This window comes from Rattus rattus, chromosome 10 (genome assembly GCF_011064425.1).
Source record: "Rattus rattus isolate New Zealand chromosome 10, Rrattus_CSIRO_v1, whole genome shotgun sequence".
Taxonomy (NCBI): domain Eukaryota; kingdom Metazoa; phylum Chordata; class Mammalia; order Rodentia; family Muridae; genus Rattus; species Rattus rattus.
Window position 1 is genome coordinate 31,860,106 of NC_046163.1, and position 26,774 is coordinate 31,886,879.

Consider the following 26,774-nt stretch of genomic DNA (forward strand, 5'->3'; position numbering starts at 1 on the left):
TATGACCAACATCAATCAATAGTGAACTCTGTGTTCAGTAGACAGCAATCGAAACAGACAGCTGCTGTCAATCTCGGGCCTCCACATATTGGTAAAAAAAAAAAAAAAAAAAAAAAAAGAGTTCAGCTAAACTGTTAAGATAACAGAAAGAAATAAGAAGGTAATATGGCTTCTTTGTTTTAACTCATTTGGATTGTAGTATGATTAACAGATGATGAATATTAAACCAAGTATTCCTAATGGCAATGGGACATAAGTTTTGAAAGTCTGTAGACATGCTTGGGAGAGAAAAGAAAGAAGAAATAACACCTCTGAGAAACCCTTCTGAAAGGTAAGCCATCACTACCACCCCTGTAGATATAACCTTGCCTTTCTCAGGTGTTGTGAAACATACTTCCCCAGTGTTTCTAATAGATGTTTCACTCAGTATCTTCTACAAGTAGGTGAGAGAGTGAGGATAGTTCCGTAGGAGGATAGAAGGAGAGGAAGCAGATTTTAACCCATTAGTTACAAAAGTATAAACACCACAGGAAAGGGTTAGGGCTGGAGACCCAGATTCAGAGAGTGAAATTGCCCTACAGACTACACAGACCAGGTAAAAGGAAGAACATGAAAGTGACTAAGACAAACATTGGTACCAGAAGTGGGGTATTGCTGTGACAGGCCTGACAATGCTGTTTGTTGGAGGAGTATGGGACTTTGGATTGGAAAAGCAATTGAACACTTTAAACAGGGCTTATGGGCCATCCCAGTGGAGTGGGGCAGATGCTGAGAGCAACATAAATTATGATGACCTGGCTGGAGATATTTCAGAGGGAAAAAAATATTAGTATGTGGCCTAGAGACCATTCTTGTGACACTTTGGTAAAGAATGTAGCTGAATGTCCAAAAAAAATCTGCCTGAGGCCAAATTGAAGAGTTTGGATTACTGACATTGGATTCGGTATTGACTGTGTTGTGTGGTTATCAGTGGTAAAGTTTATGCAAATCCATAATGAAAAAGAGCAAGCTGAGAACGGAGAAATATAAAATGTAAAGTTTGAAGAACAAAGGGCACCAGGAAATGAAATCCCAGTGCTCGAGGAGATAAATCTAAAGAAAAGCCCAATTCTTCATGGAATAAAGGGAGTGGTGACCTCAGGCAAGACTCCACCCAACTAAGCTTACAACTCAAGAAAAGGAGAAAAGCTTAAGAAGTCAAGGAAACCACCAACAAGAAGAAGTTAATATAATTGTAATTTTACAAAGGGGTCAAGTTCCAGTCCTATCAAGCAGCATAATGTGTGAGCTTTGGCCAAATGTACTGTCTTTAGAACCAAGAAATATAAAAGAAAGGGATTGTGGGATCTTCCTCTATGGCTGAGGAAAGCTGCTGAGGCCAGGCATGCGTCAGGGATGTCCCTTCATGGAGATCCAGAGATTGTGTGAATCTGAAGGTTGGTTGCCCTGGCAGTGACAGTCATGAGCTTCCAGGGCTCCCAGTTCAGCCTGCACACAGGACAGAGGCTGTGGACTTCATGCCACAGTTTACTCTGGTAATTGTGTTATCTTCCAAGTAAATAGACTCTAGCCGAGTATTCCAGCGGCTTAAACGTTTTCCTGATTGTGTTTTGCGTTCTACCTGGCCCTGTCTTCTGGCCTTCATTCTCTCTCTTCTCTTAGACATGTGCTGATCTTCCCAATCTTTGTCAGTTTGGGTGATTAAGGGGGGAGGGGTATGTGAATCTTTTCCTCCTCATCTCCTCACTTAAGAAGGGGCTCCTCAGGCGGCGGGAGAGATAGCTTGGATGTTAAGAGTTCATATTACAAACTTTCTTGGGAAAAGAAAAAAGGCTCCAGAGTAGTGATCCATTAGGACCTATTTTCTGATTTGAGGTCAAAAATTTTCCTAGTCTTCCAATTTTCAGGAGAAGTTGTGTGCCTACGGGAATACAAGCATTCTGCTTCTGTAGAAATTATAACATTGTTTCTCACAGTCTTGGGTGGTTGAGGAGACATCCAATTTTAGAACTCTAATCTGTCAATAGGTGCATTATAAAACCCTGGATACATCGCGTCACTGTGAAGGACTTCAGACTGCGGTTTGCAAAAGCAGAATAAATTTTCTTGGGGTTGTACCGTTATGTACACACACACACACACACACACACACACACACACACACACACACACACACACACACACGCCCATTGGCAGACAGCGCCACACCTCACAGCTCTGGAGGAAGCCGCAGACCTCAGCTGTACAAGCGCAGCCCTGGACTAGGGGAAGTTTTCCCTGGGAAAGATCAGCCTCACGGCGTCGACCTGTCCGCGGGGCGGAGCGTGGGGCGAGCGCGGGTGGCCAGGAGTCGGTGCACAGGGGACTCGGGCCAGGGCTGGGCGGCGGCGGGTCCCGCGAGCTGCAGAAGTCGGTGCCCGTGCGCGTTCCCGCCGTCCCGGAGCAGCCGCATCCCCGGCGCCACTGGCAGCATCGCCGCCTCCCGCCGGCCACGGAACATGGCTGCGCGCCGCGCCACCGTCGCCTGCGCGCTGTTGCTGCTGTCCTCCGCCCTGCTCCGCCGAGGCTGCCGGGCGCGCTTCGCTGCCGAGTCCGAGTCGGATGAGGACGGAGAGGAAACGGTGGCGTTCCCCGAGTCGCCCCTGCAGAAACCCACTGTGTTCGTGGTCGTCCTCGCCCGCAACGCAGCGCACACGCTGCCTCACTTCCTGGGCTGCCTGGAGCGGCTGGACTACCCCAAGAGCAGGATGGCCATCTGGTGAGCGGGTAGGGGTCCCTGGCCACCGCGGAGCATGAGGGCAGCCTGCTGCGCACACTCCCTCGCCGCCCGCATGGGTCCCGGACTGAGAGAGTGATTAGGGTCGGGAGGGAGATAAGAGAAACTATGGGCGAGAATTCGGTGACCTTGACTTTTCTTATCCTCCTTTGGCTGGTTTCTTCAGTATCCCAAAGCAATGAAGGGAAGGGAGAGAGTGTGGTCTCCAGATGTCATACACAGAACTTAATTAATTAAGGCAGGAAAGGGGTCCACAGAGACTTGGGAGATGGAGAATGAGGCACCCTGACTTGCAGGTGCTAGGCTCTTGCTCTCTGCTTAACTTGGCTCCTGCTCCTCCCCTGGGTTATCTGAACTCAGGGATGGAGATTTTTGAAGCTTTGTTTGGAGTCTTTCCAATCACACCACACTGTGGACTGTTCTTTCTCGGGAGCTCCAGAAGGTCTCTGCCTGTTTAGCCTCCTGGGACATGTTCCCACTGCTCCAGATGCAAACTGCAGTGAGGTGCCCTGGGGTTTATCCTGGGACGCGAAGGAGCCACCTTTTAGGAAGATAAACAGTCAAGTTTTGTCTTCAGGCTAAATAGCTCTGTGCCTGGTCCTTTGTGTTTGCTATGGATCAGGACAAGGAGATTGAATGGAAGTCTGTCCCTTGCTCCTGTAGACCTCAGTCCAGTTCCACACCTTCAAATCCCAGCATTAGAGGTGGAGTTGGGCGGGCGAGCTCTAGATGGTCTGCACAGCAAGTAAAATCTGACCAGGTAAGATAAGCTGTCCGATTGGCAGACAAGCCTCCCTCATCCATGAGAATAAAAGCTAGAGGCATCCTGGAACGTTTTTTGAGAGGCGCTATCCCCAGACAAGACCTAAAAGAGGTGGGTAGAGGGGGGCGGGGAGTTCATTGGCAGCCCAACAGTACTTGGTAGCAGCGGTACTCAGGCGTGAAAGCAAACAAGCGGCACAGTACAGCTCTGTGGACACACTGCTTCCCTATACACCCTGCCATACGTGACTGCTTCCACGGAGAAGAGCGTGCTATGTGCAAAGAAAGTGGGAACGTTGGTAAGCCAGATTTGCACGGGTGTGTGTGTGTGTGTGTGTGTGTGTGTGTGTGTGTGTGTGTGTGTGTGTGAACCACGTCCATGCCAGAAGCATTTCAAATCTCAAGTCTCGTCCTGCTTTCTTTGCAAAAGAAATCTTCGACATATGGTTTTGGTTTGTATGTGCTATTTAAGTTTTCAAAACCTTACAGTATTTACCATGAGGATTTAGGAAGAGGAAAGGGGAGTACTGAGGCTCACTTAAGGCCACAGACTTAATAAGTGGTGCATTGACAAAAGCAATGTAAGGAAAGAAAGTTCGAGGGTGTAGTTCACCGTGGTGAGAAAGGCTTGGCTGCAGGAGTATGAGACCGCTGGTCCCGTTGTATCCACAGTCAGAGTGCAGAGAGATGGATGGTGATGTTCCACTTGCGGACTCCCGTTTACTAAGCCCGGGACCCCTATCCATGGAACAGCGCCACCTACAGTCTGGGTAGATCTTCTCGCCTCCCTGATGGAAACGACTTCATAGACACACCCAGGAGTGTCTTTCCTTGGTGATTTTAAATTCAATGTGATCCAACTGACAATGAAGACAGGCCACCACAAAAGGGAAAGCTAAAATCTGACATACGAGCTTGCCTACAGACTGCTTGCTGTTCAAAAGGGAGGAAGGTTAGGAACAAAATATAAGCAGAATCTGCAGACGTCTATAAATTACAAATTAGAATATCTGAGAATAGCTTATGTGATTGGGACCATATCTTATAGAATCCATAGACATTGACTTCTCATAAGTATGAGAGAGTTGGTGTAAATGACTGAAAGAAATTCTTCCTTAGCTTAAATTCTATATAGGTTTTGTGATATAACTGGAGTCAACAGGTAACCGATGCTTTGTCCTAACTTCCATGGGTGATCCAGATCACATGAACCCTCATGTTCTGCTTAGATGAGTGTCATTCTGATTCTGCATAGACCTCTGTGGCCTCTTTCCCCTTATCACTGTAAGTGATTACAGTGAAGTCCTTCACGGCCAGGATGAGAAGTCTGAGGAAGACTCCCAACCCTTGGTGAGGACAGGGGCAGTCTCTGCGTTAGTCTCTGGACACTCGGTTCTATCTAAGAAGCTTGACCCTCTCTCAGAAGCCCCGCATAATACCTAAATATCAACAGAAATGCCAGTTCTTAGGGGAACAGAGATGTGGCTCAGTGGTTAAGAGCATGTGCTACTCTTGCAAAGTTCTAAACTGCAATTCGTTTCTAAGCACCGTGTTAGACAAGTGACGGCCACCAGAGTCTCCAGATCCAGGGGATCCCATGTCCCACTCTATCCTCTGGAGACACCCACCCACATGTGGCCACAAATACACAAAGATACAGAAAACAAATAAATCTGTTTTAAACGTCAATTTTAAAGTACTCTTTAGAAGAGAATTCTTCTGGGATAGTTCTAGGTTATGACGTAGACAGCGATTCTGTGGAATGTCGTGGCCATAAAGATCTTCTATTAGTTGCCTCCTTCTTGTGTCTTCAACCCAAGATCTACTCGGCATCCGAGATGCCAAGCAGGATGTCTGCTCTGCAACTTTGAAAAGTGGCTGTGAGCTACCAAGAACATCCAAGCAAGAATTACCAAGTACAGTCCGGGATGCTAGCTTTCACTGAGTGGCGCTTCCGTAACTCCGTGCAGACTCATTCTTCTCCTTCATCCTCTGTGAGGTCTGGAAGAACAAGGGATAAGATTTCTTTCCTAGATCACCGAAGATCAAGACATTTCCCCTAGCCGACAGCAACATTGAGTCTGGCCCGTGAGTCACATGCAGACCCCTTTGCCACATGATTCTCTTATGCAACGTTCTAGATCTGATCTAGACTACATACACACACTAGTGAGAAGGGAACCAACCTCTGCTTTTGGAGAATGCATTTATTTTTCTCAGCATCAAGATTTGGGGGTTGGAGAGGTTGATTGAGCATAGAAAAAGTTTTGTTTTCTACCACGTACTTCACAACAACAAAAAAGGGGGGAAAATTCCGTTCTCTTGTCTGATCTCAAACTCAGCAAGATATTTGTTTTTTCTTCAAGTATCACAACCTGGGGTGCGAAACGAGGCAGAAACTTCATTCCATATAAAATGTGTGGCACCGTGCTGAGGAACAGAAATTGTGAGGCCTTGTGCCATGAGGCAGTGTGTTTGATGACTTCTCTTTAATTCACTGGTGCCCAGAACAAGTAGCCACAGCAATAGAGGGAAGGCTGACCTCTGTTCACTTCCTAAAGCTGTGGTTTGGCTAAGTAAGAGCCATGTACCAGTAGTGAAAACTGGAAAAGGGTACGTTTGGTTCAAAAGAAGAAATAACTTAGTCCAGAAAGAGACTTTAAGTTTATTGTTTGGATGGTCTATAGTGCTTGTGTGGTGCTATTGCTGTGTGACTGTGGAATAATCCAGGCATTTCATCTGGCAGAAGGGCGCAAAGTATTATACTAAATTGAGAATCACTTTTAATGGTGTTAAATGGAGACATGAGGTTTGTTGACATAAGTATGCAGGGGTGGGCTTCTGCTTGTTCTGGGGAACTAGTTCTGATGATATTTTGCTCCCTACTTTATCTCTGCCTTGTTTAGGGATTAGCCGGAATTTCCTTCCACATTTTTAATGGCCAAATTGCAACATTTTGGCAGAAGCTCAAGTAGATACACTGATGTAAGTGTGTTTGTAACATGTTCTAAATGGCTATTAGTGATAGTTTTCAGCACCTGGGGTGGAAATGATGTCATAGTCTGCCAGGAGCGGGGCAGGCACTGTTATCCCTTCAAAGACAAGTTGTAGCCATTTCACAGTGAAAACATGTTTCTTTTGTCACCGTCTTGATATTGTTTCGTTTTCTTGTTTCCTTATTCTTTCCAACATGGTGAATTGGAATGGGGTTAAGGTTTTATAGATTAGAACCAGGTGGACCAAGGTTAGGCTTCTGGGTCACCATGGGCACACCTGTGGTGAGATGGACCGTCCTCATCTGAAAGGGACTGACATAGGGACTTCCTCAGGTAGTTATTGTACTGATAAGTGAGGTGTATGCTCCAAGCCTTTCACTTGAATGCTGCTAAATAGATGAGAATTCCTGTCCTATCAAACTTGTATTATCTTCATCAGCTCTCTCTTTGAAAAATGAAATTTTATTTTTTTAGATTTTTTAATTTTTTATTTTATTATTATTTTTTTTTAGTGTGTGTATGTAGGTCACAGGCCAACTTGCTAAAGTTGGTTGTTTTCTTCCACTGAGTGACTTCCAGGGTTTGGATCAAGCTTAGCTACAGGTACCTTTACCCACTGAGCCATGTCACCAGGCCTCAAAATGAGGTTTTTAAAAGGATCTCTGACCTCCATTAATATACAACCAGTATATGGTTATCAGAAATAAAAATAAAATATCAAGTAAAAACATTAATCATTTTAGAACAAAGCCACCAGCACAATGAAGCTAACGTTTACGGATCAGTATTCTCAAAGCTTTATGTGGCATGCTAGCTAGTTTTATGCCAACTTGACACAAAAATTGAGAAAATGACTTCATAGGATCTGGCTGTAAGGCATCTTCTTAATTAATGATTGATGGTGGAGGACCAGCCCGTGGTAGGAGTTCCATCCCTGGGCTGGTGGTTCTATAGGAAAGCAGGTTGAACAAGCCACAGGAAGCAAGCCAGAAAGCAACATCCCTCCATGTCCTCTGCATCAGCTCCTGCCTCCAAGTTCTTGTCCTGACTTCCTTCAGTGATGAACAGTGATGTAGAAGTTTAAGTCCAATAAACCCTCTCCTCCCCAACTTGTTTCTTGGTCATGGTGTTTCATCGTAGCAATAGAAACTCTAACCAAGACATGTCATCACATGCTTATTCCCAGTAGCAAACCTAGGAAGGGCTATCTCACTATCTCACTTCATATAAGAGGAACCTGAGACACAGAGAATGTAAATGCTTTACGTAAGGTCGCAAGACTAGCCCATGGTAGAGTCAGAACGTGAGCCAGTGACTGATGTACCACAAAACGTGCACATGGTCCACTTAAGAGCGAGAAAGAACCAATTCGTTCTCCTCTTGCTTCTGTCCAGTTGACCCAGCTTGGGAAGATAGGAGTGCCGGCGTGGGTTTCTGTCAAATAGAATTGTCTCTTATGCTTGCATGATGGCGAGGGCTCTGTGTTTCTCTTCCGCTTGAATGATAGCGGAGGCTCTGTGATTCTTGAATGATAGCAGGGGGCCCACAATTCCCTTCTGCTTGAATGATAGCGGGGGGTGGGAGTGGGGGGGGTGATTCTCTTCTGCTTGAATGATAGCAGGGGCTCCATGGTTCTCTTTCGCTGTCCCAATCAATACGTCACTTAGCTCAGGCACTGACTAGCTACTCAGCTCAGCACTATGTTAGAAGATTTCACAGGAACAAACAATAAATACTAAAAGGCGTGTTGTGTCTATGCATGAAAGTCACTTTCTGCACCCAAAAGAAACCTCCCAAGTATGACTAGTGGCAATAATTAAAACAGAACCTTGTGTATGTTTGTTGACTATATTTGGCGTCCCTATTGCTAAAACATTCAGATTTTCAGCTTCTTCAGTGGGTGGTTTTAGATTTGCTTGTCTAAAATATAACCCTGGTATAGTAGTGCATGCCTTTAAACCCCCAGCATTTGGGAGGCAGAGGCACGTAAATTTGAGGCCAGTCTGGTTTACATAGTGAGTTCCAGGACAGCCAGAGCTACTGTATAAAATTTCTTTGCAAGGATTGGAGAAACCTGTCAATCTTGCTCCCAACCTCCTTTGGATTTCAAAACGATGCACTTCTTTGAGTAAACACTGAAGTAGCAAATGCTTGTCTCCACTGATCCCATTGCTTCAACAATGGCAAACTGTCTACAGCAAAAGATAGGGCCCTGAAGTAGTTCCCAAATGAGCTTCACGTCTGTGGACTCCAAAGCAAAGGGCAGGGAAGGAATTTACCCCAGTAGATTGTATGGTAAGTAACGTGGTGACACCATCGTTCGCCACTTTTAAATCCTGAGCAGTTGTTTCAGTGTTGTTCGTTTTATAGCGTGCCCCCTAGTCTAAGCAGACATCAGTTTTACAGGTATTTCTCTGGGTCTTTATCCTGCATCCCCTTGCTACTCTTTGGTCATGGGCATGTGCTTTCTGCAGTCCTCCTGCTCAGCTGTCTCCTGTGGCTATAGCAAGGAACAATGAGAGCTCTGTAACCAGGAATGCTGTCGGTTGTGCCGAGGTCCCTTCCCAACACTTAAACGCGCGCATGGGTCATTTCACTGTGTGGCACTGTCTCCACTCTGTGGAGCAGGATAGTGGGGCCATTATGAGGGTTTCTTGGGGTTGATAGTAGGGAATTCTAAAGGTTGTTTCTACACATTACTTCACAACATGTAACATTATACAGTAAAGCCAGAGAGAAAGCTGTTAGCCTGTAATGAATTTGTTGGGCTGTTCCTGCTACCACCTTATGAGGAGATTCCACCCGTGTATTTAAACCGTAGCTATAATTCATTAAGAACTGCATGGCTTTCACATGCTTACTCTCAGCGTGACTTGCTACGTTTTAATTACATTTATGTTTACAAAAGTTAGTGATTGAAAATTATACCAGGGGCTGGAATGATGGCTCATTGGTTAAGAGCAAGTACTGCTCTTGCAGAGGACCCAAGTTCAGTCCCCACCCCCCAGGGAATCACTTTGGGAAGCTCAGAACCACCTGAAACTCTCGCTCCAGGGGATCTGACACCCTTTGGTCTCTGAGGGCATTGCATTCGTGTGCACCCCCCCACCCACACACACACATATTCTCTCCACATATATACACATAATTTAAAATAAAAAACTTGAAAGCCTAATTGTTTTAGAACTCTGGTATATTTATTTTTTATTTTACTACTAAAATGCCAGGCTCCCATGCTAAACCGATCAGACCCTGTGTGGAGGAATTCGATGAGATGTGAATCTCACGTGCCAGCTGTGAGCATTGAGAGTATTTCGCATATTTGTCTAGAAGCTGCCAATGTGTGTACATATTTTGACCCAAATGTAGATGCTGCCTGTACCCTACACAAGTGTGATGTTTTGAAGCCCCTCTTTCTGTATCAGGGTCTTTACAGACTGACAGACACCCATATTACTTCCCCGCTGGTAGAATCAGATCAGTTTCACAGAACCTCTATTTCAGGGTGCTACTCTGAGCACCTCTCTGATCACATCCCCCTCTCTGATGACATCATCCCTCTCTGATGACATCATTCCCTTCTTTGATGACATCATCCCTCTCTGATGACATCATCCCCTTTTTGATGACATCATCCCTCTCTGATGACATCATCCCTTCTTTGATGGCATCATCGCCCCTCTAATCACATTCCCCCTGCGTTCTTGCCCTTGATTCTTTGTCCTCTAGAAAATATGGCCCTAATCACTCTTTGTAAAGTATTTAAATTTTTTTTACTAATTTATGGGTATGAGTGTTCTGCCTGCATGTGAGTCTGTGTATCACGTGTGTTTGGTATCCTCAGAGGATGGAAGAGGGCATTGAAACTGAAGTTACATATGGTTGTGAGTTGCCATGTGAGCCCTGGGACTCATACCTTAGCCCTCTGTTAAGAGCAGCCAGTGCTCTTAATCACTGAGCCATCTCTCCAGCACCTAATCAGTCTTTTAAAAAGTACTTTTGTAGGTTTTTTGGTTTTTTTTTTTTTGGTAATTATTCCTAAATTGTAACATGCATCCCCAAAGCCTATATCATAAATGTGTAAGTTTATAATGTTATGAATGTCTGTGTAATGAATACCTGACATTACCAGGTCTGCATTTCTCCACGAGAGAGGCTAAGTAGTCTCTGTTCTGTGAACTTGGTCCAGGCCGCCAAGTCCCCATTAGCCTCACTGTCTGAGTTTGCACTAAGCTCCTGCTGTCTCTTTGACTTGCTTTACCTGACCCCGGTTGGCATTCAGGTGCTCCCTCCTCAGGCTGGGACCCAAGTAGTGACTACTTAGAATTAGAAGGCCTGGCAAGTGGCCGTCAGGTGACCTAGTGGTAAATAAATCAGAGTTATGTTACTTTCCTTCTGCACTTCACTCTTCTGGTGGGAAACCCTGTTAATGTTCATACCGTTTGTTTTTTTGTTTTTTTTAAATCTTGTTGTAGGTAATAATTGAAAATCCATGCAGAATATATGCATAATGCTAGAACTTATTTAGTGGATCACGCTGCCATGCAAACATTGCATTTGTGGTTGGTGTCGTTAGCCAAGTCTCTCCCATGATTTAAACCTTAGATTTGGCTAGAAAGTACTTTTCTTCTTTAGGAACGCCATATGTGCAAAGATGTTTTTTTCAGACTGGAACTTTGAACAACTTCATGCTGGTCTGCTAGGGCTGAACTTGGGGCTTTGTAATGCGTTCACTTTGTTGACTCTATAATTATTATTTATCTGTTTGGCAAATTCGACAGGCTGATGGCTATCTCCTGCCTCGTTGAGATGTCGTTGTTCTATAAACATAATACGAAAATAACTTTCCCCCTTCCGTGCTTTCTGATTCGTGTTTGAAGATACCTTAGGGACATGCGTTCAGAAGCAAGAATAACACAAGTGCTCACCCTAGACTCCAAGGTCCCAAATGAGGCAGAAAGCCAGAAAGACTTCTGCTAAAGGATTCGTACAAGTATCTGGGTTCAGTGGCACGTCGGCTGCGTTAGAATAGTTCATTTCCTTCCAGGTTCAGTTAGAGTCAGCTGAGGGGTGTATACCAGGATGGAGAAAGGTTTCTTAAATTAAAATCTCCCTGATTGGGCTACTAGCTACCACCACCACCACCACCACCACCACCACCACCACCACCACCACCACCACCACCACCACCCCCACCACCACCACGACCATCACCAAACAACAATAATGCGCATGCATTTTGGACAATAGGGTTTTACAACAGTACAGGTCTCTTTGTAGTCACTCTTTTGAGAGTGACGTCCACGCTTGGAGAGCAGGATAGAGGGCGATCGCAAACTTCTTATTCTAGTAGGTAGCCGATGTGACAGGAACCGGGGAATCTCAGATGAGCTATTGCTTCTCACTGAAAATTGCAGTGAGAAATTGCTCCTTTTTGAGGCCTTGAGAAACGCAGGAGTTTCTAGACACTCAACAGTGGAAATTAAATTCCTGAGATACCTGTGAAATATGTATTTGTAGACATTTGGGGCCCTGGCATTCCCACCGGAGTGTCTTGCTGGGCTCATAGAAGGCTTCTTTGTTTCTTGGTGGCCAGCCAGCCTTAAAATCCTGGCCGAGTGGCACACATCACAGTGATTGTGGTGTGGACCTGCCAAGACAGTGGGAAATCCACGCCAAGGGGGACCAGGAGTTTCCCTGAGCCACGGAACAGCCAGCTTAGGGCACAGCTCCTGCATGGCTACGCTCCCTCTGCAAACACAGGTCAAGCGGAGAGCACCCAGGCAGCCAGAACGCGCCTTGTTTTGGGTGAGTTTTGGGGAGCTGACATGGAAGGCTGAAACAACTAGCAATGCAAATATTTTACAAAACAATCGCTCCCCTCTCCAGCCTTCCTCGGTCTTCCTAGACCTTAAAACTTTGCTAAGCACACTAATTTTCATTCTTTGACTCTCACTTTAGCCAGATAATCTATGGTTTCTAAACCAATGGGTTAACAATGAGCTTAGAAGACAAGTGCAAGCCTGCCCCCAAATTAGTATAAGAGAAGGGATAATAAAAACCAGAGCGGAAATAAATGGAAGAAAAAATAAAAAGGTCTGAAGGTTTAATGAAAAAAAAAAGCTATTTTCTTAATGCAACTGCCACACTTCTAGCTAGAGTAATATATATATGGAGTCTATATATTCTATATATTCTAATAAGTAAAATCGGAGATGAATAAAGACCGTTAGAGATTATCATGGACAAGAGCAGGTCAGTTAGCATGCACTCTTTCTCTAACAGTGGCTGGACTCTCTCCAAATGTGTTTAAATGTGGTTGGCCCTTTGTATACAGCTCGTGCATTACACTCAGCGTAAGAAGGCAATTCCTCGAGCCTTTTATCTCAGTTTGCATTATTAAGCCCTTAGTGTTATAGAGAAACGATATTTATTGATGGACATCGTTGGAGTGCAGGGAGGTGAAACTAGCAATAGCCTCTAACTACACACAGTGTTTACCTGGGCTACATTGGTCCCCACTTTCCTTGATCTTGGTTCTCTGTTGCTTGTATTAAATCTCTCCTCCCCTCCTTCCTCTTCCTCATCTTTTTCTTCCTCCTCCTCTTCCTCTTCTTTCACTTACCCTTCTCTCCCTTCTGTCCCTCTCCTTTTCCCTTCCCTGTATATGTGTATTACTGCATGTAGTGTAGAGGCCAAAGGACATCCTTTTATTTTAACTTAATTGAATTTAATTTTTACTTATTCGCTGTACCTCCTGCTCACTGCCCCCTCGTGTTCACCCCCTCCCACAATCCTTCCCCCATCCCTCATCCCCTTCTCTGCTGAGCAGGTGGGGCCCCCTGTGCACCCCCCACACCCTGATACATCAAGTCTCTGCAAGGATAGGCTCTTCTTCTCCCAGAGGCCAGACCAGGCAGCCCAGCTACAAGAACGTAACCCACAGACAGGCAGCAGCTTTTGGGACAGCCCCCGCTCCAGTTGTTCAGGACCCACATGAAGACCAAGCTGCATATCTGCTACATACGTGCAGGGAGGCCTAGGTTCAGCCCATGTATGTTCGAAGAAGGATATCTAATGTTCTGTGTTCTGCTATTCTCTGTCTTACTCCATTGAGACAGGGTCTCTCTCTGAGCCTGGAGCTTAGACTGGGATCTGCCCGTCTCTATCAGTTAACATTGGGGTTAGAGGTGCATAAGCCACACTGGGCTTTATGAGGGTGCAGATGATCAGAACTTAAGTCCCAATGCTTGTGAAAAAAAGCACTCCTACCCTCTGAAACTCCCTCTTACCCCTTCCTTCCTGTGAAAATATACCCTTTTGTAAGGCAAAGCCACTCACTGTAAATAGCCTATGCTGTCTTATAACTAATTCTGGAGTCACACACTGGCCCTTCCACCTCCCACTGGGTTACTGGCATAAGCCATTATGTCCAGCTTAATATTCCTGTGTTTTTCTTCCTTTTCCTCTCACATCACTAAAATCTCCTCCTCCTATTTGTGACTAATGAAATTGGACTGTTTTCAACAGCTGGCAATTCAGCTGTTAATGACATGATATTACAAGTTTCCCAAGCCTGCGTCCTCATTCATAATGAACTTAACATTTACTTTTTGGACAGTCATATTGTTCTAGTCTTCTATACCGAAGATTGCCTTGGGTTTGTCACCGACTCATTTTGTAAGAAGCCAGTACAGTGGCATTATTACAGTGACAAGCGCAGCTGCCTCCTATGGGCAGTAATGACTTGGCTGCTAATCTCGTGCTGTTCCACACCCAGTTTTCTTGTATTCTTTCAAAAAAAAAAAAATACCATACCCATAGTAAAGATTCGTAAGTGTGCACATTTATTTTTAATTTTAAACCGTTTTTTCGGTTTCGAGAATGTGAGCTGTGTTCTAAAACTGAATCTGAGCAGAAACAATAATCATTGAGGGGTGGAGTTAAATGAGGTGCATGGTTCCCTACCTCCAAAAGTAGCTTCGTCCTTTGCCCATTTCCCTGCAGTGGTCATTCAATTCGTTAATTGCATTGTCTTGTGAAGGGACCTAGACACATTGCTGTGTATATCACTTTGCGTAAGTAACTTATTCCCTGTGCACCTCAGTTTCCTTGTCAGTCCTGTGATGGTTTGCATATGCTCGGTCCCGGGAGTGGCACTTTTGGAAGGTGTGACCCTGTTGGAGTAGGTGTGTCACTGTGGGTGTAGGCTATTAGACCCTCATCTTAGCTGCCTGGAAGTCAGTATTCTGCTAGCAGCCTTTAGATGAAGATGTAAAACTCTCAGTTCCTCCTGTACAATGCCTGCCTGGTTGCTGCTATATTCCTGCACCTTGATTAACTGGACTGAACCTCTGACCCTGTAAGCCAGCCCCAATTAAATGTTGTCCTTATAGGAGTTGCCTTGGTCATGGTATCTGTTCACAGCAGTAAAACCCTAAGACAAGTACTATAAGAGAAATGTCCTTGAATTGTGCCTCTCAAATGGGACTAATTATCAGAATCATTTGAAGAGGTCTTAAGGAGAGACCCAGGCCAAGGCTGATGGAGTAGGGCCAGGACAACTGACGCATTTTATAAACCTCCCAGGGGATCTCAGTGTGCAGTTAAGATTGAAAACCTCTGGTCCAGATGTTCTTGGAGTCCTTTTAAAATTTGATATTGTTCCCCCACCCCCTTAATGAGAATGACAATGCCTGAGAACTTTCACTGATCATTGATGCATAAGTGATTCCTCGGGGATTCTTAGTCAAACTTTAAATCTTTTGAGAGTGGCCTGAGAATGTTGGATTTTGTTACAAGCTCATGGTATTCCATCCTACTCTCTACTGCTACAGAGACTCTTCTCCGACAGCTGCTTGTCTCCTTTGGATGGAATGCGCTTTCAATGACTGACCTGGGGAGGAATGTGGCAACATGACAACCAACCTCACAGAGGCGCACTTGGCAGTTCCTCACGGAGGGTCTGTGGACCAGGTGCAGAAGCAGCTTTAGGCCAGGACTTTCTTCCTTGGTGTCCCCTTGGCGAGAGGAGCTGCCTGTAGCACGGCTTCTAAAGCACAGCCAGCCAGGCTCTGGCCAGCCCAGGGTCCCTTCCTACTCTGGGAATTTGGTACAGCGCCCAGTTTTGCTTTGGGTTTTCTGTTTCAGACTGATGCAGGGCCTCTAATCATCTCTGGGTATTGAATTGCTGATGTTACTTTTAATGGCTTTGGAGTTTCTGGATTTGCATAAACAGTGGTGCCTTTGTCCTGTGGTCTTGACACAGCTTCAAAGCACTGACCAGGCACGAAAGCCACACTGGTCCTCAGTCTTTTAGGCATCAGGTTACAGCAGTGTCCGCAGGTGACTGATGGTTGCAACTCTGCTTCTGGCTGGGTTTTCTGTCCACCGAAGACTAGGTTCGGTTCTGGTAAGCTCTCTTCCGAATCTCAACAGATTTTTCATGACATCCATGCAAACACTGCTGAACGGAAAAGGAACTGCTGGTGTATTCTCTGAGGAGAGGAGGAGCACGACTTCAGTCATGAATACCCTCAGTCAGGGTCCCTGTGGGAAACATGAGTGGCTCAGTCCCCTCGGCAGACATGCCTTGGAATACATTTTGTGAGGACCCAAGCCCCATTTTTGCCATGTGGTTCATAAACATAAAAGAAACCCCTGACTCCTGCATGGCGCTCAAGATGTCTTAGTTTAGACGTAATGAGGCCTCTCACTTAGCAGATTATTCAGTCCAGTCACGTGGTCTCCCTTATCGGTGCTTCCCAGGAGTGTGCAGTTAAACAACAGGACCTAATATTTATTTTTATTAGTAGTAGTCAATTGTGTTCGTTTACATTTTTTTATGTGTACACTATATATCTTGGTTCCTCTCTCTCATTTCTTTCCTACCCCTACCTCCTTGTAAATGTCTCTTCCCTAGCTTCCAGCTTGGGTGTTGGTTAGTATCCAGAGTTCAATCAGGGTCATCTGCCACCCTTCGTTTGGGATTGTCAGAGCCCAGTGATCTCCAGTGGATCCAGGGCTTCCCCTTCTCTAAGAATCCACAGATCAGCAGGATATGTGACAGGGCCCAGTGCATCCCTTCCCCTAGCTAGCTGATCGTCAGGAGGGCCACACTTCCATAGACCCAGTCCCAGTGTGCACATCTGCTTTGGGTTCATAGTGCCATGTGCATGCTCAGAAGATGACCTCTCGCAGCCCCTCTCCCACCCTCTGGCTCTTAGAATCGGGTCTTATCTTTATTTCAGTTCTGACAGAGAGCGAGTAAGTGGTATTCTGAAACATCCTGCCTGAGGGCTCTCAGCTCCAGTCACATTGGATTTCCTCAGTGCTAGCTCTTTTCGTTGTCTCTGCCTTGCATCTGCAGTGCTTTGAGGTTTCCCATGATGTTTTGCCTTGCTTTGGCAGGCTACAAGCACCTATGTTTCTGAAGTCCACCTCCCAGACCCTAACAACAAAACACCTACCCCCTTGTCATGTTACTTGAGATGACATATTGAACTTGACCCAACATTTTGTTGCATTTGTTTGTCTAGACAAGGTCTCACTTTGTAGCTTTGTCTGGTTTGGAACTTGCTATATAGACCAGGCTGGCCTAAACTCATAGAGATCTGCTTCCCCCTGCCTCCCAAGTCCTGGAATTTAAGGTACACACTACCACGCCCCTTTTATTTCCACCTGCACTGGAATTCCGTCCTAGTTTGGAGTTACCCATATCTCAAATCCTGCTTGCCACACCTGATCATTCACATCTGTGTTGGGAAGGGGGTGTTTAGCCTTTAACACCAGTGAAATGCAGCTTTTATGAATGGCAGCAGCACAGGCCAGGGCTCTGAAGAAAAGGAGCAGTGTGGAGAATGTTGTAAGCACGGCCTGCTCCAGAGCTGACAAATGGGGAAGCCATCGCAGCAGCACTGGGGATAACACAGGAGCTTCGTGAGTGGACACGATGCAGACGTCCTGTTACATTTGACTGCTTTTCTTGCAAACAGAATAAGTGAGCAGAACTGGTCTCTAGGATGTCCCCTCTTTTACTGTGGGAAAGACATAAATGATGGGGGTGTGACATTTGTAGTTGTGACAGGAAACAGTTTGCTTGTTTGTTCTCTGTGAAGGCTGCTGGTTAGCCTTGCAGGCCGGTGTGCTCTGCTCAGTCCTTTACATGGTGAAGAAAATAGCTTACTTACAAGTTACACAGGTTAGGACAGTGGTTCTCAATCTGTGGGTCCCGATCCCTTTGAAGGGCAAATGATCCTTTTCCCTCTTCCCGGGAGTCACTTACAATCATCTGATAACACAGATGTTTACATTTTGATTCATTAACTATTGCAAAATTACAGATATGAAGTAGCAAAGAAAATAATTTTATGGTGGGGGGGGTCACCATACCATGAGGAGCTGTAATAAAGGGTTGCAGCATTAGAAGGTTGAGAACCACTGTGCTAGAAGAACCTGGCAGTTAAAGGTCCCAACAGGCTGATGACAATGGGAAGGTTTTACTTCACTGTGCCTGGCCCGAATCTCATGTCTTCTGAGGCCAAAGTGTGAATGCCATGAAGGGTCATTGTGACATGAAGCTAGCCAAGGCTGTCTTCTTCCTTGCCGATGCCTGACTGTTCGGAACAGAAGAAAAGTCAGAAGAAAGGTACGGGAGCCCCTGTCTTCTGATTCTGAGCTTATATCCTGCAAGAAAAGGAAAACGAAGAAGGCAAAGAATATTCTTTTTTTTCATGGGTGTTCCCATTGGTGACCCTAACTTACCTGCCTGGGCTTTGGTCTCCAAAATCAACTCTTCCGTTTCTGAACACCAGTGAATCAGAAGGCGAATCCCTTGGGCTGTCAGAAGCGCCCTGAGAAAGCCCTGTTCCTTGGCTGCCTCTCTCAGCTCTCCCACTCTTGGCTGCTCAGCTGACACTCTCCAGCTGCTAGCCGTCCGCCTGCAGTCCTCAGGGCCAGGGCCAGATGTTTGAGCCTCTAGAGGAAGATGTTTTAGAAGGCCTTGGTAACATCGAACTGGGGCCTGGGTGTGTTAAGCAGACAGTGCTTTGGTGATCGTTTCTTATTCTGATCTCATAGCAAGTGGGATGGGAGACAGCCATTTCTGCTCTGAAATAACGTGGGTTTTTGAAGCTTGGTCCCTCTTCTGGGTGTGTGCGATTTGATGCAGTTTTGCTGATCTGTATACTAACCGTCAAGTTCCAGCTGATAAGTTGCCCTGGTGTCCGGTAGCTTTGAGCTAGAGAGCAAATGGTTTCCCTGAGAGGGATACTGTGATGTTCGATGTCAGTGGGCGAACAGCCCGCGAGTCTACGTTTCACTTAATGAAATCATTTCTCCTTTTCAGTCTTTGGGTTTTTCTTATTAATTACGTTTCCTTCCTCACTTTACTAGCCTCTGAAATTAGCTTCATTTTCCTTTCCGACTCTTTCTGTTTGTTTCCAAAGAGCTGCTTTCCCCAGATGCCCTTCCTTGGTTTCTCTTTACCCATACGGCTGCTTTTCGTGATGCTAGAACACATCTGTCTCGGGCGGGGGGGGCTGGGGAGCCATGCGCTCTGTTCACCTTGGGAAAAATGATTAAGATGGTTAAAAGTCCAGACAGATAATTCTTGTTTTCAGCAACTTCAAAACCAAATATTTATCTCCTTTCCTCTTAGATCCCCAGGAAGGTAAAGGTTGCCGATGGTTGCTGTCTGTAGTTAATTTCACACCGGGTGGTAAAATCACACGCTGTCGTTTCCAAACCCCCAAATAATCAATTGTTAACAAATGAGGTCATTTTTTGGTAAAACCGCATATGTCATTGTCTCAAAAAAAAAAAAAAAAAAAGACAGCTACAAGTTCTGTCTGAGGACACGCTTCCAAACACTTGTGTAATCGCCTCTCAGTTTAGTCTGAGCATGGCGTTGATCCCACTTTGACAGTTCAAAAAGCTCCACTGTGGCACATCTCCAACAGTGAGAAAAACAGCAACCTGTTAGTGAAAAAAGGGACGGTGGTAATCATTTTAATAATCTCTCCTTTTATACTGTCACCGAGATGTTCATATTTCTTTGTATGTGTATGCAGTTCTCATGCATGTGTATATGAATGTTCTCATGTGGCATATTCGGGTTCGTGCATGCCCATACGTGTATGCATATGTGGCATATATATGGAAGTCAGATGCCAATGTCTTCCTCTATCGGTTCTCTGCTTTTTTTCTTTTCCTTTCTTGTTTGCTTGTTTTTGTTTGTTTTGAAGCAGACCCTCTCACTGAACCCAAAGCTTCCTGATTTCCCTTGTGTTTAGCCAGCTTGAAATGAGAATTCCTCAGCCCTGCCCTGGAGAGGCTGGCGTTATAGGCAGGCCACCACATCCACCCTGCATTTATGTGGAACTCCGGGTCTCTCCCTTGCATACAAAGTACAGTATCCACTGGATCATCTTCCTGGCCCTAAATTTATGTTCCTTCAGCCGCCTGACCACTGGCTGTGTACCAGTGAATAACTGGCTGGATGTGACTATGCCGGAGAATAAAGTTTGTCGTATCTGCCAGGACTCCTGTATCCTCTCCAGTCTTCCGTCCCTGGCATCTCCCGTGACCTTTCTACTTTACTGACATGGGAGCTCTGACGTCACACAGATCTGCCTCCTTTCCTAAGGCTCGGGAGTGTTGACCAGACGTGTTGACCATCTATCTAGCAGACAGCAGTAGAGCTTTCCGTGAGCCAATGGCTGCTTCCCATTTGCTTCCTTGGCCATGTAGCAAAATTTACATTAAAAAATAGTAATAATAATCAGCGATGTTTTAGATCTTGCTTTTCATCTTCATGCAGACATCATTTGAACACAGTCCCTTTGATGTCTCTGTTCCTTCAGTTGACGTCATAACACGTCTCCTCTTGTTTAAAAAGAGCTCTCAGGTCGGCTCTGGGCTACCTAGAGCAGTGTCTTTGGAGTTTGCTTCAGTTCATGCTTACACTCCAAACCTTCACAAAACCATGAAGAATGATTGTTAAAAACAATCTCGTTTGGATTGAATATTTATTTCCCATCAACTTCCATCTTCTAATTTATCAATTAATATAATTGGGAACTTTGTCAGGCTTAAGTATAGGTAAGGTAACCAGTTATTGAGTTAAAAACAATTCCCTGTAAATGAAGTTATGTCCTGCATAAACCATTAGCCTCGTCCAGGGCAAAGTCTCAATAAGTAATTATTTCAGACCAATGAGCTCATAGCTGTCTGCTTGGCAGAGCCCAGTTCTGGTTTCTTCATGAAGAAACAAGTGTCAGGTTATTTCTATCTGTTTCCTCCCAAGCTCTCACAAAGCTACTTTAGACCCCAGGAGATTCTTCAGGTCAAAGGCATCCATTTCTCCTGCCTCTTGTACAGCGCTACCAAGAAGGGAGTTGATGATACAAGCCAAATACCAGAGCAGAGAGAAATGGTTCGTTTCTTCTGAAAGGGAAATAAATGGCTACAATGTCTGTGTGGAGGATGTCAGCTGCCCAAATGGGAATGTTCAAATTCAAGATGGTTCAGGGTCTACTCTCTAATAAAATCCAAATGACAATCTGATTGGCTCTAAGCAGAGCCTAGGTTCACAGTGAACTCTGTTTTTTTTTTTTTTTTTTTTTTTTTTAAAGCCCACCTCCGCACTTGGAATTCTTTCTGCTTGCTACTGGCAGAGAAATCTTTCTCCCTTCTCTGTTTACTCTGATCCCTGCTGTCTGGAGACTCTTCCAGCCTGTTAATACCTGACTTTCAGAGATTATGTATTCGTTTCTATAGAGGGTGCCTGTGTTAAATTTGGCTCTAAAACATCACGCCTTTTCAGCCAGCTACTCTGGGTGGTGTTACTGTGTATATCTTATTAAATGTATAGATTTTTCAAGGTAATGTGAAGGGTGTGTGTGGTCTGAGAGGTTTGCAGTGCTGCTGACTGGCAGTACTTGTGGCCGGTAGCCTCAGTGAGTCGGGATACAAGGAAAGCCTTTGAGACTTGTCTCTTGAAAACGCTTCCAACAGACACGAAGCATCTAAGTGAATGGCCCCGCTTTCATTAATGCTTGCTTAAAACAAAACTTCTACCAGAAAAAGCCTAGATAGTGGAATGAATTCAGCTGAATATTGTCATAAGCAGATCAAAGCAGACATTCTATTTTTCTATGGGAACACCGTGTGAGAGATTTTTTTTTTTCCTGGAAAACAGAACATGCAAATCTGCTCACTCTGGAAAGGGAAACCATAACTGATGACAGAAGTATGAGCACCAAAGTTTACCTTGATGGAGTAATGAGTCTTTACTGGGGTTACTTACAGGAGCAGGGAAGATCCTAAAGCAATGGAAACACGGGAAAACCCAGTCTGGCTGACAAAAGATGCATTCCTGCAGCTCTCTGCTTAGCTCACAGGCAGTTGAGCAGGGAGACGTCCCTCCCTGGTGCAACTCAGCCAGTTAAGTTCTCCAAATCCAGTAGCTATTGATTACCTCTATAAAAATTGACCCGGGGCCTTCAAGGATCTTGTAAGTGTTCACTATCCCAGACTTACCTTTTATTTACTTCTGAGACTGATGATCCTTCCCCTTCTTCCTGGAGGGACTGCTCCAAGGTGACTGCCTGAGATACGTCAAAACTCTTTTAAGGTAAGAGGTCTGTAGCGGCCTCCATGTTTGAGCACATCAACCTCAGGGCAGAGGAAAGGCACCTTGGGTTGACAGTTCGACTTGGGATAGCTCACACAGTGTCACCAACATTTTCAAAGGATAGCATAGTGTCCACATTGCTAATGAAACACAACCTTCAACCAACCATAATTGGGGGAAAAAAGGGCTAAATTATGATATTTCTGTTCCCTCTCTCTATAAAAGATCTTGGGAATAGTTGTGAAAAAAAAAAACTGAGACCATATAAAGAAAAATATAAGAAAGCAGCTCGATGGCGCTGTGTATGGCAACCGGTTTGTGAAATGCTTTGAGTCTTGGGTTTTTACAGCATTTTTTTGACTTTTAAAATATGGCAGATTTGTTTTCCTAGTTGAAATAAATACTTTGCATATGTTTTGTGTAAAAGAACTATTTTGGGAACTGGGAAATGGCTAAGGCACTAATAGCACTTCTTGCTCTAGCAGAGGACCTGGGTTTGATTCCCAGTACTCTCACGGTGGTTCACGACCCTCTAGAACTCCTGCTTCAGGGGTCTCATGCCTTCCTGTGGCCTCTTCCGGCACTGTATGTGCGTGATACACATGCAGGCAAAACACCCAGGCTCGTAAAAGCTTTAAAAATAAAGAAAAACAGTCACTCTTATATTCAATCCAACATTTGGACTTTTGTATGCCTTTTCTTAAATTGAGTTGCCCGGTTAATATAAGCCTTCAAGTGTTACAAAGTCTAGATGGGATCGCACCAGACCCTTCTGCTCACAGCCTTACAGCAGCACCGATACCAGCGCTCTGTCAGAAATGTCGTCTTCACTTTTGATTACATCACAGAGCCAGCCCTTCCTCTGTCGGCGTCGCGGTTCGTTGTCGATGCTGTCGGAATGAATGACAGCTACTCTACTTCCACACTGAAATGTCACCACTGAACAGGGTAGCATTCCCAGGTTCGTAGTTATAAATATTATTTTTAACACCTACACTCATTTCCCGCAGTCAAATGCTCTGCAGGCCTTCCAGACGGTTGCTTCTGCCGCACTGAATAGAACAAGTCACGGCACAAGAAGCCTTACTCCCTCCTGGACCCCTGGTGTAACTCCATGAATGACAACAGTTTGAGCTGCTGAAAATTTATAACCGTGGTGTGGTGTAGAGCTCTAAAACATTTTGACGCAGGTTAATTTAATAATTATCATTTAATGCGCAAGAAATCATTCTGTCACATTTTATTAACTCCGCGCGGTTCCGGAACCTACCACGTGTCTATAAATAAAGCCACTGTGACAATTTGAGGCTCGGAGAAGAACTTGGCTTTGCAGTACCACCTTTGACATTTTAAGCTCTTCAGCGTGCTCGCTGAGACTGAATGACAGTGAATTATGGTTAGAATTCCTAATGTGCTTGAGTCCCACACACATCATGGCATCCACCCCCAAGGTTTAGAATCTTCTCTTAGTTCCGCATAATAGCGCTGAGCTCAATTCCTCAAACCCTCTGAGGGGTCCTGGGGACCTGAGGACTGTCACCTGTTATTCAAGTCTCACCTCTTCACGTCAGGACCTTCATTCTCTCAGCTTCCTTCCTGAAGGAAGGAAGGAACAGAAGGAGGTCATAGCAGCAGACCAGGGACTGCCCCTGAGAACTTCCCTGCGAAGGTCACTGAGCAGAAATCAGAGCACGTGGGCTCCATTCTTACCAAGGTAGAAGATGCACAATCACGTAGAGGCATCCTTCTATTTATCCATTCCCTGAAGACATCAGGTCTCATACACTGCTGCCTCCCTCTGCTTCAGAAGGCCAGTGTCCCAGCAGCTGCAGTGTGCAACTGGGCTCTAAGAACCTCCAGGGGAAGGGACTGCAGGGGACAGCATAGGGCTCTGCTTCCATGAGCACAGAAAGCACAGCATGCTTAGACATGCGTTTCCTTACATTTAGTTGTGCATTTCCTAGCGTTTTCACAGAATCTCCCTCTATTTGAGAGTCCTGGGCTTTCCCCCTTTAATATAGAGCTTGTCACATGACCCTACCCTCCGTCACTCCTTCAGTTCAAGTCACTGTTACTCTTGTCTCCAATGGATTGCTCTGCTCCGCTGTTTCCTCTATCAGTCTACCCAACATCTACACTGCAAGCCTTCCTTAGATAAAACCGGCTCAGTCGTTTACAAACCTTCAACAGTCTGTGAACGTGAAGTTCAGATATCTTGACATGAAGCAGAAGGCCCATGAAAAATGTGGAGATTCTCCCTGTTTCTCTGGCCCCATCCTTCCTTCTTGGTCTCTCTCAGTACAATCATGTGGAACCGCCTTCTAATGTATCACAACTTCCTCTGGCCTCTGAGCTTTTGAACGACTAGATGTTCTGATTTCCACTCTCCATCATTGACTTGTCATTCTCCAAGGCTTGCCACAGATCTGCCTTCCCTCTGGTAGCTTCATACAGGCTGAGACCTCTTTCTTGTCCTCACCCCAGCTTCTGAACAAAACGGCTTATGCTTGACTGTGTCCTCAGATTAGGTACCGTGGAGGGAGGGGCTTAGTAAATATCTAGAAAAGGACAGATAAGTTACCCTATTATAATCATCTGGTTTTATTGATTTGATTTTAGGATACAATTAAGGCCCTCAAACAACTAAGGAGTCCTCCTCCAGCTATTCAGTGGCCCTCGGGTGACAAAATTGGAACCCAAACTCCTCAGAAGCAGGAGACTTGGAGTTCTTTCTGTGGCATCCTGTATCTTATTTGTTTGGTCAGGAGAGGAAGTGCGCATTCCCGAAGGTACACGATGAGAATTTTATGTTCATTTGGATTTCCACATCCAGACTGGAAACCTAGTTTATTTGTTATGATACTAAGTTCAGTAAGACAAACTGTGCTCTGATGTTTCAAAGAGCCATCGCGTTCACTGTGAAATTAGAGTCGAGATTTTATTTTTTCTCTTTCTCTCTCTCTCTGAAGAAAAGGGATTTGCAAAAAAAAAACCCACCATCAAGTTTTTTATTTTTTTAGAAAGAAGTACACACACACACACACACACACACACACACACACACACACACACACACACACCCAGAGACAAACAGAGATAGAGAGGAGGGAACAGGGGGCTGAATTTAGATTTAATGACTGTAGCAATCCCTGATCTCGTAATTTCTGTATTTTCAGGACTGATATGACTATACAATGTCCTAAAATACTTGTTGAGGCTTTTATGCAAATCAGCTTACAATGGACAATGGAATTTAAGGATCAGCCACACAGGCCGTCCTAAAGAAGGAGACACCAGAAGTGTAATCAGACTTGTAGATACATGGAGGACTCAGGGGAGGCCTTGGGGGACTCTGGTTTTCCTTGGTTTGTTATTCTATTTCTATTCCCTTTTGAAAGGGGAGCCTAGAACGATGAATGCATCCTCAGCAAGCATGAGGAGGTCCAAGGCATTTCCTTTCTTTCCTGTGTTCTCCCTGGAGATAACAGGATTCTGAGGCACAGTGTAGCTTTCTACAGTAAAAGCCAGTGTGAGATGCACAGAATCCGCAAGACTTGCACTTTCTAATCAATGCATGCTGGTTGGGTGATATTAATAACTGGTTATGTAATAGCCTGGGGACATACTAACACACGGGCCAGCCTGCTGCTCACTTGGACTGCACATTAAGCCCGTACACATATGATAGGGACACTCTAAAGGTATCAGCACATAAAATTGAGGGAATCGCATGGTGATTGTAGTGCCACCCCTACACAGAGAACACAGGAGGGAGGACTTGAGAATTGCCACCCACTGCAGCCCTGCTGGAGTGCGCTGGAACGCACACTAACACTGAGAAGCAAGGCTGGAGAGATACCCCATGGTGGAGGGACACACGCTGCTCTTACAGAAGACTCAGGCTTGTTCCCAGCACGCCATCTCGCTGCCTACAACCTCCTATAACACCAGCTCCTGGGGATCTCCGCGGTCTCCGTGCCTTCGTTGGCCTCCGTGGGCACTGAACTCACACATACAAGCCCACACTCTTCCTACGTGCACATACACATACAATTTCATATTAAAATTAAAATCTTTTAAAAAAATTTTTTTTTCAGACAAGAGGAATAGAAATGTTTTTTAGATTCGGGGTGCCACCCTGAGGAAGAATTAGAACTGGACATTTCGGGGTTTTTTTTTCTTTTTTTTTATTAGACATATTTCTTTACTTACATTTCAAATATTATTCCCTTTCCTGGTTTCCTGTCCATAAGTCCCCATCCCCTCCCCCTCCCCCGTATGTGTGTTCCCCCCATCCACCCCCCTTACCTCCTCCCCCGACATCACCCTGCACTGGGGTCCAACCTTGGCAGGACCAAGGGCTTCTCCTTCCACTCGTGCCCTTACTAGGCTATTCTCTGCTATACATGCAGTTGGAGCCCTGGGTCAGTCCATGTACAGTCTTTTGGAAGTGGCTTAGTCCCTGGAAGCTCTGGTTGGTTGACATTGTTGTTCTTATGGGGTTGCAAGCTCCTTCAATTCTTTCAATTCTTCCTCTAATTTCCCCAAAGGGGGTTCAGTTCTCAGTTCAGTGGTTTGCTGCTAGCGTTGACCTCTGTATTGGACA

The 26,774-nt window shown here is 45.2% G+C and overlaps 1 protein-coding gene across 1 annotated transcript in view; it reads left to right on the plus strand.

Annotated features, from left to right (window-relative positions):
* The first annotated feature begins 2,498 nt into the window (after positions 1–2,498).
* Colgalt2 (collagen beta(1-O)galactosyltransferase 2) overlaps positions 2,499–26,774 on the plus strand; it is a 102,492-nt gene continuing 78,216 nt past the window's right edge. Inside the window, exon 1 of the mRNA XM_032915405.1 lies at positions 2,499–2,758. Coding sequence (XP_032771296.1) covers positions 2,499–2,758 — 260 coding nt within the window. The remainder of the gene's footprint in view (positions 2,759–26,774) is intronic.